General features: G+C 37.5%; 1 protein-coding gene across 1 annotated transcript in view; it reads right to left on the reverse strand.

Moving 5' to 3' along the window:
* LOC103256759 (ly6/PLAUR domain-containing protein 6B) overlaps positions 1-18,003 on the reverse strand; it is a 114,965-nt gene that overhangs the window by 5,818 nt on the left and 91,144 nt on the right. The window contains exons 4-5 of the mRNA XM_008054519.2: positions 5,982-6,133; positions 2,134-2,232 (exon numbers count right to left, since the gene is read on the reverse strand). Coding sequence (XP_008052710.1) covers positions 2,134-2,232; positions 5,982-6,133 — 251 coding nt within the window. The remainder of the gene's footprint in view (positions 1-2,133; positions 2,233-5,981; positions 6,134-18,003) is intronic.

The following is an 18,003-nucleotide window of genomic DNA, read 5'->3' on the forward strand; positions in this document are numbered from 1 at the left end:
CGAACCCGCGAGCTCAGGCAATCCACTCACCTCAGCCTCCTAAAGGCGCGGGATTACAGGTTGAGCCACCGAGCCCGGCTTAATATTGGACACTTGGTGGGTGTATGTTGAGATTCCATTTCACCTTTGATGGCTCCCCATTGTCAACCACTGCAGAGTTGTGAAGATTCTCGTGTGTGTGTGTGTGTGTGTGTGTGTGTGTGTGTGTGTGTGTGTGTGTGTGTGTTAGAAAGCTATAGCTTCCCCTTTTTGTTCACCCATGTTTCAACAGAGAGGAAATTCTAAAACCCAGAAATAGGCATGTATCTTCCTTGCATGCATGTTAAAATGGCTCTAGTCGATGAGTGACAAATTGGAGTGTTATGCACAGACCTAGCAGGAACAGAATTTTGGCACAACTCCAAACAACAGCATGGTCCATGAAGACAAGACCTAAGAGATTGAACATCATCAATATCCCAGCTTACCACGGTTCTAGCTCTTGCCACCAAGTTTTCAAAGGAATTTAAAGCAAATTATTAAAGAATGATGAACAGAGGCATCAACCAAATTGAAAACTTTGAAATAACTATGATAAATTTCTGTGAAAAATGTATAAAATGAAATCCTCAAATGTACATAATCACACATGCACTTATAAGCACATACATGACTTAAGGACAATCATTCCACAGAAATGTAAAAGAATCTCAAGAAACTAATTCTTTTGGTAATTATTCTTGAAAATAAATAATAAAAAATATTGCCTATATAGATGTCACAGACATTTGTGCTAATTTAGCATGAGATTCTCAGGCACAGTAATGGTTTTCGGTGTGTGGTATTTATTGCCTGCACACCTTGACTTTATTTGGAAGAGGTAAAGTCATGCCACTGCTATAAATAATGTGGTACAGAAATTTCCAAAAGATTCATGGCCATAGTAAACCAAAAATGGTAATCTCTAATTCTGTATGAGTTTGTTTTTCTTGGTATTTTATAAATGAAAACCTAAAAAACAGTACACCCTAAAATCTTAACAACCGGATCTTCTTACAAGTAGAGTGTTTTAAATTCCAAATCATCCATGTGCACATTCCGTCTGCTTTACTTCCAACTTTGTAAGTATGAAGTCATTCAATGTCCCACCTCCTCTGCTCCAGCAAGCTAGTTCAAGCCCCATCTTCTGTCTGAAGGCAATGACAGTCCCTTCTTGATGCTCCCTTCTACTCTTGTCCCTGACCATTCATTCCTTACACGCAGCCAGAGCTTTGTGTTTTGGAACATAAGTATCATGTACTCCCTAGCTTAAAACTCTCTATTGCCTTCCCTTCACATTTACAAATGAAATCCAAACTCTCTATCTGAAAAAGAAACTCCTATGTGCCCTGGTTCTTGCCTCCCTCTTTAGATCCTTTCCCCATCTGCCACTAAGCCTCAGTGGCCAGTCTCTTCCTGTTCATTGATGAGACCAAGTCTATTCTTGCCAGTTGAAGACTGCATTTGCTGTTCCCTCTTCTGGCATACTCTTCCTACATATCACCATATGGTTGGCTTGTTTTGGTCATTCAGGTCTTAGTTCTAATGTACACTTCCCAGAGAAGATTTCCCTCACTACCTCATCAACGACCCCCAATCATTTTTCAACAAATATTTATGGAGTGCCCAATACAGGCCAGGAAGTCGATTAGGCATTCGAGTTATATCAGTGAGCTAAACAAACTAAAAAGATACTCAGATGTTTATTAAATGGATGAATGAGTTTACAAAGCACGAATAAACTTCAAGAGCAAAGAAACTTTCCTTTGCTTTATGCCAGTAAGTATGACTCTTCTAGAGATATCATCAAGCATTTCTGAAATTCTGAAGATACCTTAATCAATATTGTGATCTATCTGTTCTCCCTGGTAAACAGCATTTAAGAAGTTCTTCCTCAAGGCACTCAACTACAAATTGAGGCTTTGACACTGGTTTCCAAGTTCTCTCAGTATATATAACCTAATGTCTGAACAGTTTCAGAAAACGATCTGATTCCTAAAGAACATCATCAGCCTGTTGGTATGCTAATCCATTACATTAAGACATCTCGGCAAGTCAGGAGAGACCTAAATGAAGTGAGATCACAAAAGTGTCTTCCAAACTCAGCACACTTACTTTGTGGACACCATTTATCTTCTGCCCATCGATTGCAGTTATAATTGTCGCCTGCATTTTCACAGGTAAAGCACTTGAAGCTATTTGGGAATGGTGTAGCTTTAAAGAACAAAAGCAAAGCGAAACAGTACGTTACAAAAGACAAACATGTCAAACATGAAGTATGGCATAGAATTAACAACTTTTAGTAAATGAAACAAAACGGACAAGCCACCATCCTTAGAATTTCTGTTTCTAGGGTGCTGGATTTACCTATCAGGCTTTCAGGCATTTCCTTCATTCCTTTTATTTAAATATTTCTCATATGAATTTCCACTCTAGAGTAGTGAAAATGATCCCACAAGCCACCCTCGAAAGCCATAGTATTTTTCCATTCTCATTTATAACTTGGACATAAGTGGGGATTCAGGGGAAAGGGCAAGGGTGGTAGTGGTATTAGAACCAATACCTTGATCCATGTCATCCCTGAAAAGAACTGGAGTCAGACTAACCTGAGTTTAAATTCTGTCCTTCCCACTAGTTAGTTGTATATTTTTACCTTCTAAGATATAATAATATTTATAATAGCAACAATGAAGAGCCCCGTGGCTTGCAGAGGTGTAGTGAGGTTAAGCGGAAAGTTGCAAGAAAAGAGTCTCAGGCACATCAAGTTACGCTGGTTTCCACCCATAGACACTTTCAGTACATTTAACCTCAAACAAGTAATCTCATTTGATATATGTCACTTATCACATTAGACCTTGACCAGGAATGTAGCATTCAATGTGAGGGGTGATAGTCATTCTTAAGCCCTTATAGTCAGGGCTTGGAAATTAAAAAAAAAAAAATTCTGAGTTGCGTGCAGTCTGGATTGAGAGCAACTAGTATGTTCTTTTTGTCTTTGTTGTGGGGAGGGTGGGGTTTATATCTTGTCATTTTAATGGTCAAAAAGAAAAAAAATAAAACAATTTGACTCTTCTGTGTAGATGAGGGTATAGGGCCCTGGGTAAAATTTTTAGTTCTCCCATTTTTGGAGAATGAAACAGACAAAGATCAAGGCAAACTCCAAATCATCCTTGTAGCATAACCAGAGGCTGGGGTGAAAGTTAGGAAGCAGTGGGTATTTCAGATAAGGGGGGGGGGGTAGTGGAGGATATATATTGCTGCATGAAACAAGAACAAACATCGAAAGCTAAAATTCGGAGGACATGAAGTTAAATATTGTGAATACACTTCAGTTTTGCTTAAGTACAAAAATACATTTGGCAGGTAAATAAATAAATAATGACATCTATTGTCATCTATTAAATCAGTACCTTTTAAAAAAACTGTAACAGTTAATGCTTGTGGGTAAATGGTTAAAATACAAATTGGTACACAGCCTTTTTTTGATTTAGTAATTTTAATTCCAGGAAATCTATTCTAAGGTCATTAGTCAATTGAAGAGAAAAGTGCATTTAAAGGATTTTTAATGAAATATCATTTAACATTTAGCTTATGACCAAGAGTGGTGGTTCACATCTGAAATTCCAGCAATTTGGGAGGCCTAGGCGGGAAAACTGTTTAAACCCAGGAGTTGAATACCAGCCTGGGCAACATAGAAAGACCTCATCTCTACAAAAAAAATCAAAAAATTAGCTAGACATGTTGGTGCGTGCCTGTGGTACCAGCTACTCAATAGGCTGAAGAGGGGACTTGCCTAGGTCCAGGAGGTTAAGGCTGTGATGACCATGATTATGCCACTGCAATCCAGTCTGGGCAACACAGTGAAACCCTCCCCCCAATTCAAAAAACAAACAAAATTTAGCTTGCTTGTGATTTTTTTTTTTCTGACATAAAATATGGGGAAATGGTGAAATAGGCTATAGACCAGCCCTGTGATTTTTCTTTTAATGTAAAAGGCATTAAAACATTTTTGAAGACACGGAAAAATATTCAAAATATAATGTCGAGACAGACAGAGAGAGAGAGAGTGTGTGTGTGTGTGTATGACTGGAATAAAATTTTCCAAAATATAAAGAAAAGCTCTTTTGAATCTTAAGATTATGAATACATTTTACTCTCTTCTATACATTTCCTCTCTCTTTGGAATTTTCTCTAATGAACATGTATTACTCTTTTCTCTTTTTTTGAATGAACTTTTTCTCATCATACATTTCACTAAGCCTAAAAAGTTTGAAATTTGTAGATAATTTAGGGTCAATAAAACTAAGATTATGCCATGCCTTTCAGCTATCAGTATACAGTCATTACCAATTTAGAAATGTGTAATAAATGATAGTTTAAGGTATGTGCAATATATGTATGTTCACATATATATGTGTAGGCTATATATGGATATGACTGAGTGTCCTAAATAATAAAGAAAACATAAAGAAAAGAATAATATGGACCTCATGTAATAGTAGTATAAAAACAGTGGTTTTCATATCCGACTGTACATTAACAGTATCAGGAGAACTTTAAAAAAAAAAAAGGGAGGGGGAAAAATGGAAAAAAAAGTCATCTCTCACCCTCTTCCCCTCTGGAGAAGTGACTTGATATATAGTTTTAAAGTCTTTCATCACAACTTTGACATTTTCAGATGTGAGACCCACAAGCATTCACATGTATACCAAAAATTTTATGTATAAGAAACTCTCTCTGGATAAAGTATATCAGAGTTTTACTTGTCTGAAGAGAAAAAAAGGACAATATATGTATACAAACACAGATTTGCCATATATGTATATAAAATATATTAACATGTATATACTGTGGATAATATATACTAATATTTGCCTGTTTTTAAACTGTTAGTGGAAAAGTTGAGTTTTATGTAACATTTGCTAATGGTAATTATGCATTATAGTAATGAAAATCCAGATAATATTCCTTTTTAAATTTCAAACATGCACATTTGTTTTAAAAATTGTTAATGGTCATTTAAGAAAATTAATATATCATGTATGCAGACACTTCCTACAGTCAATATCCTTCCCCAGCAAAGAGATCAACAAAGAACAATGAATTTCCTCTGCTAAGCCATGATTAGGGACAGTGTTCAAAATATATGCTTTTAAGCAAAAACCCTTTTAAAACTTTAGCAGGAAGCCAAAACACTTTAAAGAAATGGAGAAAATTTCTGTAGATAAGTCTGCTGCTATTCTAACTGGTCTTCCATTGGTATTCTGTGGCCAACTCCCTCAAAAAGAGGAGAAGAATCCACATTATATCATATTTACCTGTTAGAAGGTTACTCTAGGTTATTTCATTGTTACATCTTTTGGGCTTTAGTTATCATTTTTAATTACCTTTTTCACTGGGAAAGGACTTCCTTAACTAAAAGTTAAAATGAGCTTAATTAAGTTAAAGTTTTAATGAAGCTAAAACAAAGCTATTTTTATTTAAGATAATTTTATTTTATGAAACTAAAACAAAGCTAAATAAAGCTTAAAGTTTTACTGAAACTAATTGAACATTTGGGGGATATTTTTCAAAGGCAGGTAAGACCCACTGACAAAGTAAATGAACCTTTTGACCAAGTTTGAATGCCTTTATATAAACTTACTGAAAATGATAATTTTTTACTGGCATTATTGCATTTTCAGTTGAGTATGAATTGCTGAATTTGTATTTGTGTAATTTAAAAGATCTTTGCTAGCTGAGAAGAATTAAATCTGAAGGTAGAAATCTAAAAAAAAGAAAGAAATGGAGAAAATTTCTCTCACTATATCCTTACCCACAGAAGTAATGAACGACTTTCTATTTTATTTTAAGTATGGATCAAATGTTCCCAAAAAAGACCAAGTTACAACAAATGGAAACGAGGGCTTTAAATGGACACTCTGACCCTGCAGCCGTGAACTAGGATGGCAGCCACTACTTACGGTCGAGAGGAGGCCTCACATTATAGAAGTTGATGTTCTTGGCAAATGCCCAATTTTCTGAGAAGATAACGATCTGGACAAGAGCTACAGCTAGAGCGTGACAGAGGAGCAGCATGCTGGCCTTGTGTCTTGGGCGGTCCAAATCTATATCCCTGTGGTGAAAAGACAGACTGGTTCAGTTTCTTTATATTTTACACATCAGTGCAAGTATGTTTTACTTCTGTTTAAAAAGCTCGATTATTCAAATATATCCAACCATCACCTAACTGTCAAGTAGGGCCAGCACCTGTGAGTACAGTGCATGCATTCTTCTCCATCAGATGAAAGGTAAGTAATTACTGCCTTCTACTGGCCAGGCCTCTCTGCACTAGCCAGGTGTGTTTAGCAGAACAACCTTTTGGGTTCAGGAAGAACAAGCACTCAGAACTGGCCTGGCTGTCTCCCAATCCATCGGTGCCTGAGGCTAGATGGTTCACTTCATGTTGAATCACCGGATCTCTTAAATCAACCACGGTTCTGAGGAATGTTTAGTGGGTTACTTGACCACCTATCTGTAGTTCCATTAACTGAGTAAACACGTGTTTGATAAATGTTTGCAACTCTTGCAAAACCTGAAACAATGAAAGTGAAAGCAGTGGGAAGGACAGTGGGGAAAAGGACACATAAGTATGAGAAATAAAAATCTCTACAGATCCCAGAGCACACAGACACTAAGAAGAGAAACAAGTCACTGTGAAATGCCAGTCCCACTTATTTCTGTCACACTGGGTGCAAAGATAAGCTGCCAGAAGGCTCTAGAGGAAGCAGAATAAAAGTTGTTAGAAAAGCTGAAAGTATATAATGTTAGTCCTGGTCCACAAATGCTACTCACTGTGTTCATGGACTTTAAGTAGGCAGGGATGAAATGAGGGACATGCATGGAGCACTGAGCAAAAGATATGATATCTTAAGCTGTATGGGTCCACCCTCCAGAGGCCGATCTGATAGCAAAAAAATATATAATGTCACCACTGACAGGTTCTCCTTGACAAGGGGAAAGTGTAGACAGTGGAAAAAAGTACGTGACTTCGAGTCCGAAGAGTCTGGTTCAAGCGCTAGCTGTATTATTTATTAGCTGCCTGACCTTGGCCAAGCTCTTTAAATTCTGTTAACCTCAACTTCCTCATCTGTAAAGTGGCTTAATTATACCCACGCTGTCCACATGTTCAGGTAAATGTGAGCATCAAATACAGGCTAACATGGGATTGTGTATGTAAAAGCGTTTGTAATGATACTCTGTGAAAATGTTAGAATATTAGAGTTCAATAATAGTGGCTGGACTTATTTCCTTCTTGCAGAATCAACTAGTCTCAGTGGGTTTAGGGAATTTTTCACAGAAAAGAGCTTTGATCTCTGCATATACAAGCAAAACCCTTCACATGCACAGGGTAATAATGCACAGATTCTAGGAAGTTTCTTTCCTCTCTTGTATCCCGGATATATTGACTGCATATGTCACTAATAATGCCTCCCTACTGAGATGGTCCTGAATATTAGATAAAATGTAGCCACAACATCATATAATCCCTGTAGATAGTATTTACCACTGATAGAACTGAGTTGCTAAGGAAGTACTCATTGTAAAAACAAACAAACAAAAACCTGGTAAGTTCCAAAAACAATAGTGCTAAACTTTCTACACTGCATTCCAGTTCAGTACCTAACCAGACCTAGAAATATATAAAATATATATATAATTCTTGCCTAGTTCATTTTAAAAGCCAAGATTGACTTTTCACAGGTATTGGGTTTCTAAATTCTATTCTTATGCTCTTTCTGAAGAAATGGACATTTAGCCAACAGTATTATTTCTTAGTCATTATACTGATACAAATTCTGCTTCTCCTATTCATTTCTCTGAGTTGATCTGTTTCTGAGTCATTATGAATCTGTAGTCAATGAATGAATGCCTCTTTTTTTATACCAGTTGGAACCTTTTGAGTGGGGGATATTAATCCCCTTCTCACAAGCCTCAGAATGACTGTTTCAATAGTAATCCACAAGCATTCTTGTGGTATGAAGATAATGCCTAAGATTATATATTTCAAAATCATGTTATCTACATTCTCTTTTTTTTTTTTTTTTTGAGGTGGAGTCTCACTCTGTTGCTCAGGTTAGAGTATAGTGACACACTCATGGCCACCCCAGCATCAACCTGCTGGGCTCCAGCAATCCGTGCACCTCAGTCTTAAAATAGCCGGAACTACAGGTGTGCACTACCATGCCTGGCTAATTTTTTATTTATTGTAGAGACAAGGTCTCACCAAGTTCCCCGGGTTGGTCTCGACCCACAGGCTCAGGCAATCCACTCACTTCGGCCTCCCAAAGTGCTGGGACTACAGACTGAGCCACAGAGCCCGGCTATGTTATCTACGTTCAAATCCACTTTTTACCACTAGGCAACTGTGGGACCTTACACAAGTTGCTGGAGCATTCCATGATTCAGCGTCCCATTCTGTAGAATAGTCAGAGGACAGTACTTACCTCATAGTTCTGAAATGAAGACTAAATGACCCAATGCATGCAAAGCATTTGGCTGAGTGCCAAGGGCATGGTTTAAGCTACATTTGAGTACCTTGTTCTTGGTAGTAAAGAGCACTGTCTCAAACACCTGCTTTCAAACCTACTATTTGGTGCAAGTTACTTAACTTCCCTGAACCACAATTTTTGCATTTATAAAATGGAAGTAATAATACTTATGCCATAGGGTTGTAGGAATTACATTAGTTAATGCCTATAAAGCAATTGAAATGCCTAAATAGTTATGTGCAAGGAATTTTGCTAATTCTTACTAAGTAAGCATTTATACGATTATGAACAAATCCCCAGTTTGGAATCATGAGTCAAAATCCCTGGTTTTCCACAGGTAATCTCAATGTGAGACAAAAGTCCATTCCTTCATTCAACATGCTGTTATTGACACCTAGCATGTAGCAGTTATTATTATCATCTCCTCAACAAGGTCTTTTCTGCCATACTAATTGCATTTTTTGAAGGAGAAGATAGGCAGTACACATGGGGAAAAACATAATTCAGATAGTCATAAATTCCATGAAGAAAACACAATAAGGTGACGTGTTAGTGAATGGGAGGAGCTGCATTCCATACATGGTGGCCTCAGTACATCTCTGATGTACAGCTCTGATGATATTTGAACAAGTGAATAAATGAAGAGAAGGAATCAGCCAAGCAAAGAACCAAGGGAAAAGCAACCAAAGTCCCAAGATAGAAGAGAGTTTGCCTCCTGGGCCGGGGTGGGGAGCTCAAAAAGCAGCCAGAGTGACTGGGACACGCAGAGAGTAGGGAACAGAGTCGGGAAGTCGGTGGGGCCAGATTACACAGGCATTCATGGGGCCACGGCAAGGATTGTGGGACTAGCAAAATTAAGACATTGTTTTGTTTGTTTTGTTTTGTTTTGATTTGTTTGAGTTGGAATCTCACTCTGTCGCCCAGACTGGAGGGCAGTGGCACGCTCCTGGCCACCTCAGCCTCGACCTGCTGGGCTCCGGCGATCCTTCCACCTCAGCCTTCCGAGTAGCCGGAACTACAGGCACGTGCTACCACACCCGGCTAATTTTTGATTTATTGTAGAGATGAGATCTCGCCAAGTTGCCCGGGCCGGTCTTGAACCCGCGGGCTCAGGCAATCCACTCACCTTGGCCTCCCAAAGTGCTGGGATTACAGGCTGAGCCACCGAGCCCGGCTAAGAAATTGTTTAATTTAGATGATCTAATTCTGAAAAATACCAAGAATTGTTTGCTCTGTAACTGGACCCAGATTTCTGTTCTTATTGCTAATTCCCTGAATAAAAGAATACAAATGATACTGAATATGACGGAATATGGAATTCAGTACACCACAGAGGCTTCTCTGAATGAATAAATTAATGGATGACAGACAAACCAAAACAACAGAAAGAGAAACAAACCCAAGAATTAGACTTCATTTTTGATTTTTCCATCCCTCACAACAACGCTGTAGGGACCATAGTAACAATCCCATCAATGCTATCATACAAGTTGGGAACTTGTAGTTCAGAGGCTAGTAAAGGTCCTAGCACACTGCCTGGAGCACAGTCCCCTCTCAAAAAAATTCCACGTAATACATCCTGGTCTACTAAACTTGAAAAGTAATGAAAAGTAAACTAAAAAAATATTGCTTCCATGTAGACAAAATATATTTTCACTTCCATTTTTAACTAAAACAATAATAAAGCCTTATTCTATTCCAGTGTTCCAGAACTGCAAATGTTTTACCTGTCAAATGAGGAAAGCCCTAAATAAAAATGTCTTATATTTCCAGAGCATGCGTTATAATCTATTACCATATACTGTACTGTTTATTTCCAAGCACCTATATCTATTTCTATATCTTCAGTGTGTAGGTTTGTGTTAACACGACTGTTTTTTTAAATTTTTTCACAATGAAAAGACATTAGGATAATGAAAAAGTAAATGACTAACTATTGTATCTGAGAATTGTTTTACATTTAGAATCATTTCACGGAGGCTCTGAACTAAAAATTATCTACTGAGACTTTGCCGAGTAGGTTTTCACTGCAGTCTTTGTGGCAGAACAAGATTACGATAGAGCTTATATTTTGCCCCAGAGGGCAAAAAAATCTTTAAGTTAGACTAAACTATCCAGGTTATTTTCTCCAAGGCCATCACATAAAACAGTGTTACTTCTTCAAATGAGGGGAGGGGTCACCTACGAGTGTCCTAAAGTTCTTTGGAAAATTATGTGTCTAGACGTGTTTTGCCCAGGTGGAGTATCTCAAAGGAATCGAGACCCACAATAATGGTTAAGAATGGCTGCTTGCTGTTTCAGAATATAGCTATAATGATTTGGCTTCCTATGACTTAGATACTTTCATATGTTGACACCAAGAGACACTTAGATTAGGTATGTATGTTTCACGTATACATTAGGTATCTAGTCCATACTCCTCAAACTCAAGGGTAGCTCAAAACATTTCTCTCCAAACGAGCTTATTACCTTCATCTGTCTTTCCCACATAGTAGGTCTGGTCAGAAATCCCTCACCTATGGTGCTGGTCCTTCCTGTGTTTTATGAGTCTTCTCTTTGGAAGATATATTCTACCTGTTCCACAATGCAGAGTGTTTCTTTAGCAGAAGGAAGGGATATTTATAAGGATACAGCAGGGAGGGGCTACTCTTAGGCATTCCAGAGAATCACAGGTCGCCAGATGTGTAAATTTAGGGAACCACACCTAAAACTTTGGCCTGCTACTGCCCAGAATAAAGGACATACACAGTACGTGGACCAGAGCATGACTAGTTTCTGAGTTTGACCCCTAATAATCATCTCATCCTATGAGAGAGGGGACCCCAAAAATAACTGAAATTATTTTTTGTTGGGTGGGTCTTTTGTCGTACCTGCTAGGTAAGTGTTCTAGGAACCTATCAGCATCAGTGTACCAGTTAGCATTGTTGTGAGAGGCTGTGTTAGATTTCAGTTAAATTTTTTTTTTTTTTTTTGGAGATTCTTTCAACATGTTTGCCCATATCATGATGGGTGGCTTACAAGTGCACCAAAACAGCATCCCTATGCTCCACCCTCCCTATTTTCCTGATCTCATCACAAGCAAAGTTACTTTTTGTTTCCCTAATGAAAAAAGTCCTCAAAGGGAAGCATTTTGCTGATGTAGAAGAGGTGAAACAAAAAATGGCAGAAGCACTAAAAGGCATCAAAACTGATGAGTTCAAAAGCCATTTTGACCAGTGAAAAAAACACCTTGACATATGTATTGCATCAAATGGAGAGTACTTTGCAGGTGACTAAAGTTTACACATGTAAGAATAAATACACAATTTCTTAAAAATAAATTCCGGGTTTTGGGGGGGTCTCCCTTCATATGTGGCATTTTACATTCCCACAGAAAACAAAGTGAATAGGGACCTTAGGAAGAAACACATCTTTGATATCATAAACTCTTTTGAGATAGGAAAATGGCCTACTTTTTTTTTATATTCCCTAGGCCCATGCTCACCACATGGTAGATACTCAGTCAATACTTTTGGAATAGAACCAACATCATTAGCTGTGACCGGTAAGAAGCTCTTTTATTAGAAAGTAAGACAAAGGTTTGGTGTGGTAAGGAATTGGCAGGCTGTCCAAAGATGCTAAAAATAATGATGTACTCAAAAGGAGATTTGAAAAGGGACGTGGGAGAGAGAGAGAAACAAAGGTGGTAAACACTGGCATTTCTTGCACAATTGCTAAAAATGAGTCAGCAAGCACAAGGCCAACTGCAACTGCCAATAAAACAAATGAAATAGATAATGTAGGGGAAATAACTCTAGTAAGTCCAACATGCCTATCAACACTCATGTTCACACCTTCCTGCAAGTACCACTTATCCCACAGTAAGACACTTTAATGACAATCTTTAATAGGTCTGGCTCTTTCCTTGTAAAAATAATAGGAGGCAAAGTGGAAATTCAAAACGAGTGCTGAAATTTTACTCAGAAAGAATGGAATAGATGAAAACATTCCTCTCACATGGGGAAATTTGCCAGAAACTTTACCATCCACAACAAGGATTGTGCTACTTGCTTCTGGCTATCAGGCCAGGTTGACAAATGAAGATATTCTGGATCCCATTAAATTTAGGAAGAGTGTTTATAGGATTTATGCTGAGACTGGCTTCTCATTCGCTTCATTGCAGGGGAACTGAAGTCTCAGTTCTTAACCTTCCCTGGGCATTGAGAACCCAGCTCCTAAGGTGTCATTTTCTACCTTCTCTGACAGGTTCTCTGCTTCTAGTACATGGAGGGTTCCCTTTCCCCATACATGTAAATATGAATTATTTTAATTTTAAAGATATTTAATCTAGTATTCTATGTGCCTAAAGCAGAATACAAGAAAGGAAGTTTAGCTTATGATCACTCCATCATCTTGATCTAAAAATATAAACTCTCCATAGAGCACCACAGATTTTACTCTTGGATAACAACACTCAATAGGGAAAAATAGTGTCATGATTTAGCCTTCATTACCATTTGTCCAAATCTTGAAAGTAGCATGATTATAAGTCATACATTTATACAAGGTATTGTGCTGAGCACTTAGAATACAATAGTGAATAACAGAGACACAGTTCCTATGCTCCTATAAAATACTGGGACCTAAAAAATCCTGAACTACTGGTAAGATGTGACCAGTATTTAATACAATTATCTTTGAAAGGAAAAGTAACAATGAACTTTAGATTCAGAACAACCTAGAATAAAATTCCGGTTCTACATTTACTAACCAGGTGACTACAGAGTTAAGTTTTTTAATGCCAAATTTGTGTCCATTTGTCATTCTTTTCTCCTTATTTAGATATCATTAGCAGACCAAGGAATATAATTTTCCGATTTCATTCTATACTAGATGGACCAAATCTGGTATACAGCATTGAGCTCTGTGCATTTATTGATGCACATGATTAACAATACTTAATAATAATAATGTATGCACATAATTAATGCACATAATTCAATGCTGTAGACCAGATTTGGTCCATCTAGTAAAAAATGAAGTTGCAACCAATGAAGAAGTTGGAATGAATGACTGCCAAGGTGCCTTCCACTCTTAATAGTCCGAGATTTTTATGGAAGGAGATTAATAAAGAATTCCAGTTATTCCATAAAGAGTCATAAATGCAATACAATACTCCCATATTTCAGATTCCTGCTGCACTGCTTTAAAGAATATAGACTTATAAAAAAACCTCATCAAGCACAGAATCAAAAACCCATAGAAATGAGTAACCTATTTCTAAGCATACAGCTGTACATTTTTGCAATGCCAAAGACAGAAGCTTTTTCTACTACATGCAACCTGATCAAAGAGAATGCCTAAAACAGCTCTGATGTTGGAATAATTTCATTATGCAAATAAATTTTAAATCTAATCATGAATTAACACACAACCCATAAGTGTATAATTTGGGTGGAGAAATAATCTAATCAATTTTAAAGACATACTTTTAAATGAAATTCAATTTTTTAAAAAAAAAGCTGATATAGTCTTTCAAGGTAATAGCTTTTCAGCTGCATTTTTGTCAAAGACATAATTTTATATCTTTTTTGAAAAGTTTTTATCACACCAGAATGGTGAGATGGTATGAACTCTACATAGATGAGATTAAGAAGCTTAGATGTTTAAGTGTTAGAAACTAGTCTCCTTTTTAAAAGAATCAAGATTGGTTTGTCATGTTTTACCCAACTCTTTGGACAAGTGGGAAGAATATAATAAAAATGTGTTGATTAAATTTGAGAGTAAATTTCACCTATGTAGAATAATTTTTACCCAGATTGCTTCCAAAAACGATTTTTAGGGAGCTTATGCCAAGTTATTTATGCATTAAGGCTCTTAAAACACTGAGTAAAAACCATATTGAGTGAGAGGATAGTAAAAACTCTAACCCCTTTCATGAATGGTGCACTCTGCTCTGTGTTAGCCTTTGCTCTGCACTTCAGCCAAGGGAACCACAGTAGGATACACTGGTTCTCATTATTTGAGAAAAGAAGACTTTTTCTACTACCTAACTCTCAAGTTAAATGAGTCTTATGAGTTATCATCTAGAGGCACACATCAACATATGGACAGTGCCTGAAAATGGTTTTGAAGAGCTCCAGAGGCATCCGTTATTCAGCCATTTCTTTTAAAAAGCCAAGGGCATACTATTGAAAGATAATTCTGTAGAGATACTTCTGCTATCAGGCAGGTAAATGAAAGATTTGTTTTCCTTTTCCCTGGAAGAGGGTGTCTTTATATTTGACCAAAATATAACCAGACAGAAGTTGTGCAGGACAACCGCAGGCAAATAGGTGTTGGGCGCTATTCACAAGCGATTCCACCAGCAAAACTGAGTGGCTATAAACTGAGTGGCAACACAGGCTGGGCACAGTAGATGTTGCTTTTATGCTCCATATCTTCGCTAGCTTTACTGAACTCATTTCTTTTAATAACCAATCAAAGCTCTCCTAATAGAAATTAAGGCTGAAATGTCTGACAGCTGGCTAAGGATCTATTACTCTACATGTGTTAAGTGGGGGACTTGGTCACACCAAGGAGGCATGCTCCAGTACATGGCATTCAGAGATCAACTGAGGACATCTAGCATGCAGGGTCACTTGGTGTGTCAGATGATGGTGAGCATTTTTTACTCTGTTGAGTCTCTGACGACAGAAAAATGATCATAAATATAAAGTGTTCATGCAGATGAGCTTCTCATTTGAATGTGTGTGTGTGTGTGTGTGTGTGTGTGTGTAGATATGTGTATGTATATATATACATATATTTTGGTGAATGAATTATATGCTTAAGTGCTAGTTGTAAAAGTGTCCCTACAACTCTGTTTAAGAGACGGTATTGCCAATCATCTCGGCTGCTTTAGCCCCCACACAATTATCTTTCAGTTGGGAGAGCTGTAGGATGCAGAATTGTTATCATGCACTTATCCTGTCTTCTTTCTTCTGTTCTAGGATTTGATGTCACTGACCATTGTTTATAAAACCCCCACTAACTCAATTTTACTCTTTATTCTACATTTAGAAATATATTACACTATCGGAGAACAGGTTTGTTGATATCATTTTGAAACAGAAGGGCATTTTAAAACCAACCATAAACTGCATGCTATGGCAAAAGAATATCGTGCTGACTTTTGCATAGTCACAAAATCCAGAACAGATTATTCAAAGAACTCTCTGGAAGCTGACAAGCTTATAAAAGCAATCCTAATAAAAAAATTTTCTGCATTCTGCATATATAACAAAGTTACAGTGTGTCACTTGCTCTATAAATTGTCACTATTACCACCTGGAGCAGAAGGAAATGTACATATATAAAGATATATGTGCATAATTTTATATTCCCAGAGGAAACTGAAAAATTATGTACATTAAATAGTGTTTTAATCGCAACATGAAAAACGACATTAAACGGTTCACGATCCCACAAGGGTAAAGTCAAGTGTAAATACTGCCTACTATTCTGGGGGAAAATGACCTTTGGAGGTCCTCAGACCTGGGTGTATCCACTACCTCTAGCTGATCATGCAATTGTTCTGAGACTCAGTTTCCCTAACAAGAAAAATAGAGATATTAAGTATCTATTTTACAGAGAGTTGTTATGGGAAGTGAAGGAAAATGAAAGATAAGTTCCCCTGTTGCCACTTTGTAAAATCGTTGAATCAATTAGGAAGTTAAATGCAGAGATTTATTGTTTCTCTATGAATTATGATATCAGCTGATATCACTAAGGTAATGCAATAACTGACAAGAGTTAAGATTGCAATTCAGTATACATATTTTCAGCTCTCAAATTCTATGATGTCTGAGCACATATGAAAGCATGACGTCAAAGTCCTTTGAAGACCAATTTTAAGAAAACTACTCTAGAATATATGTGGGAGCAATATAGAGCATTTCCATTTATTGACTTTCCAGTTCATATATATTCTTTGCCTATACTCATAAATAACATGCAATAGTTCTCATAGCACTTGTTTTACAAAGTCACAGGCTCTGTGCTTTCACATGTATGATTGTTTCATTGCTTCAAGTACATGTCATAGTTCTCATCCTGCTTTGAAGGCCCAGTTCAAACATTTCTCATTCACAAAATCTTTTCATGTCTACTCAGATCCATGAGTTAGTCTCTGTCTTCAGAAAAACTGGGAGTGTGTTTGTGGACACAGACTGTCCTTCCTTGCTTAGCACTAGGTTGGGCAGAGACGTTCCAGTCCATTCTTGGAAATGGGCTGAAGGTCTCTAAGTGATTACATAACTCACACACTTGCAGGCATGACCAACTTTTTAAAACATATAGTTTTCATCTTGTTGTCCAAAAGAATTACCATTTCTTGTGTTCATATAAATGAATAATCTTTTAAGTATTTTAACAATCATTTAATACTCTTTTAAGTTACTCATGTGGGGATTGTGAGAACTCCATTTTCAGTAACTGAAAATCTGCCCAACAACAGCCTAGTGCACTCGTGTGCACACACTGTGCTGGGCCTGAAATACACATACTCCAACCACATACTCTCCCCAAGCTATGCCCATCAGTGAAAGGGAAATAAATTCTGCGGGGTGTCCCCCTTTACTCCTCCAGACCCCTTATATCCCTCTCCACCCCGCACTGTGCCCCAGAAAGCTGAGTTATCAAGCTACTCACACGGTTCCCTTTCCATAGGTTTCTGGTTTGGTTTGGCCAGTAGCAGGGACTTGCAGATCAGAAAGTGGAAAGAAAGTGAGACTGAATATTTATTCCCCTGACTTCCTCCCTGTCAGGTTGTTATTATGTCCTGCAGCTCCTGGCAAGTGGCCCACTTCACATCTACAATCTCCTGGATTCTGGCAACTGTTTTTCTCTTCTGGTTCTTTAGACCTATGATACAATATGGTAGACATGGCTCTTCTCTGTTGCTAACTCTGGAGGCTGGTTCTATCCCTGAATATAGCCAACACCCTTGTAAACAGCTGCTTATTGACTCTTTCAAATAACACCAGTTTGATTATGTCATCTGGTTCTTCCCAAGACCCCAAATGACACATGAATCCAGGATTGAAACACTAGGAACAGAGTCACTCTGGATCAAAGCATCATGACTTGTTGTTAGAGCAAAGCTATTACAGGAACGGCCTTTGTGAATAAACAGCACCCTCTATACCAGTGAAGTGTAAGAGCAACTGTTATGATCTCTTAAGTTAGAGGAAACCAACAACTGGATTTATGCTATAAACCAATCCAGGTAAGAAGGAAGACTTTTGTAAGACAATGTGAATATTAAAGAGCACTATACCATAAGATAAATCTGGGTGAAGAATAACATATAATCTTATGCAAAATCACAACTCCACCAAAATTTAACTTTTTCTGCTTCTACCATCATTATATAATAAAGGCAAGATATTGAGAGATAGGCAAGATTTTGAACTTCAGTAAAAGAGCTGAGAAA

The sequence above is a fragment of the Carlito syrichta genome, unplaced genomic scaffold, assembly GCF_000164805.1.
Source record: "Carlito syrichta isolate Samal-C Ts95f unplaced genomic scaffold, Tarsius_syrichta-2.0.1 Scaffold295780, whole genome shotgun sequence".
NCBI classification, from domain to species: Eukaryota; Metazoa; Chordata; class Mammalia; order Primates; family Tarsiidae; genus Carlito; species Carlito syrichta.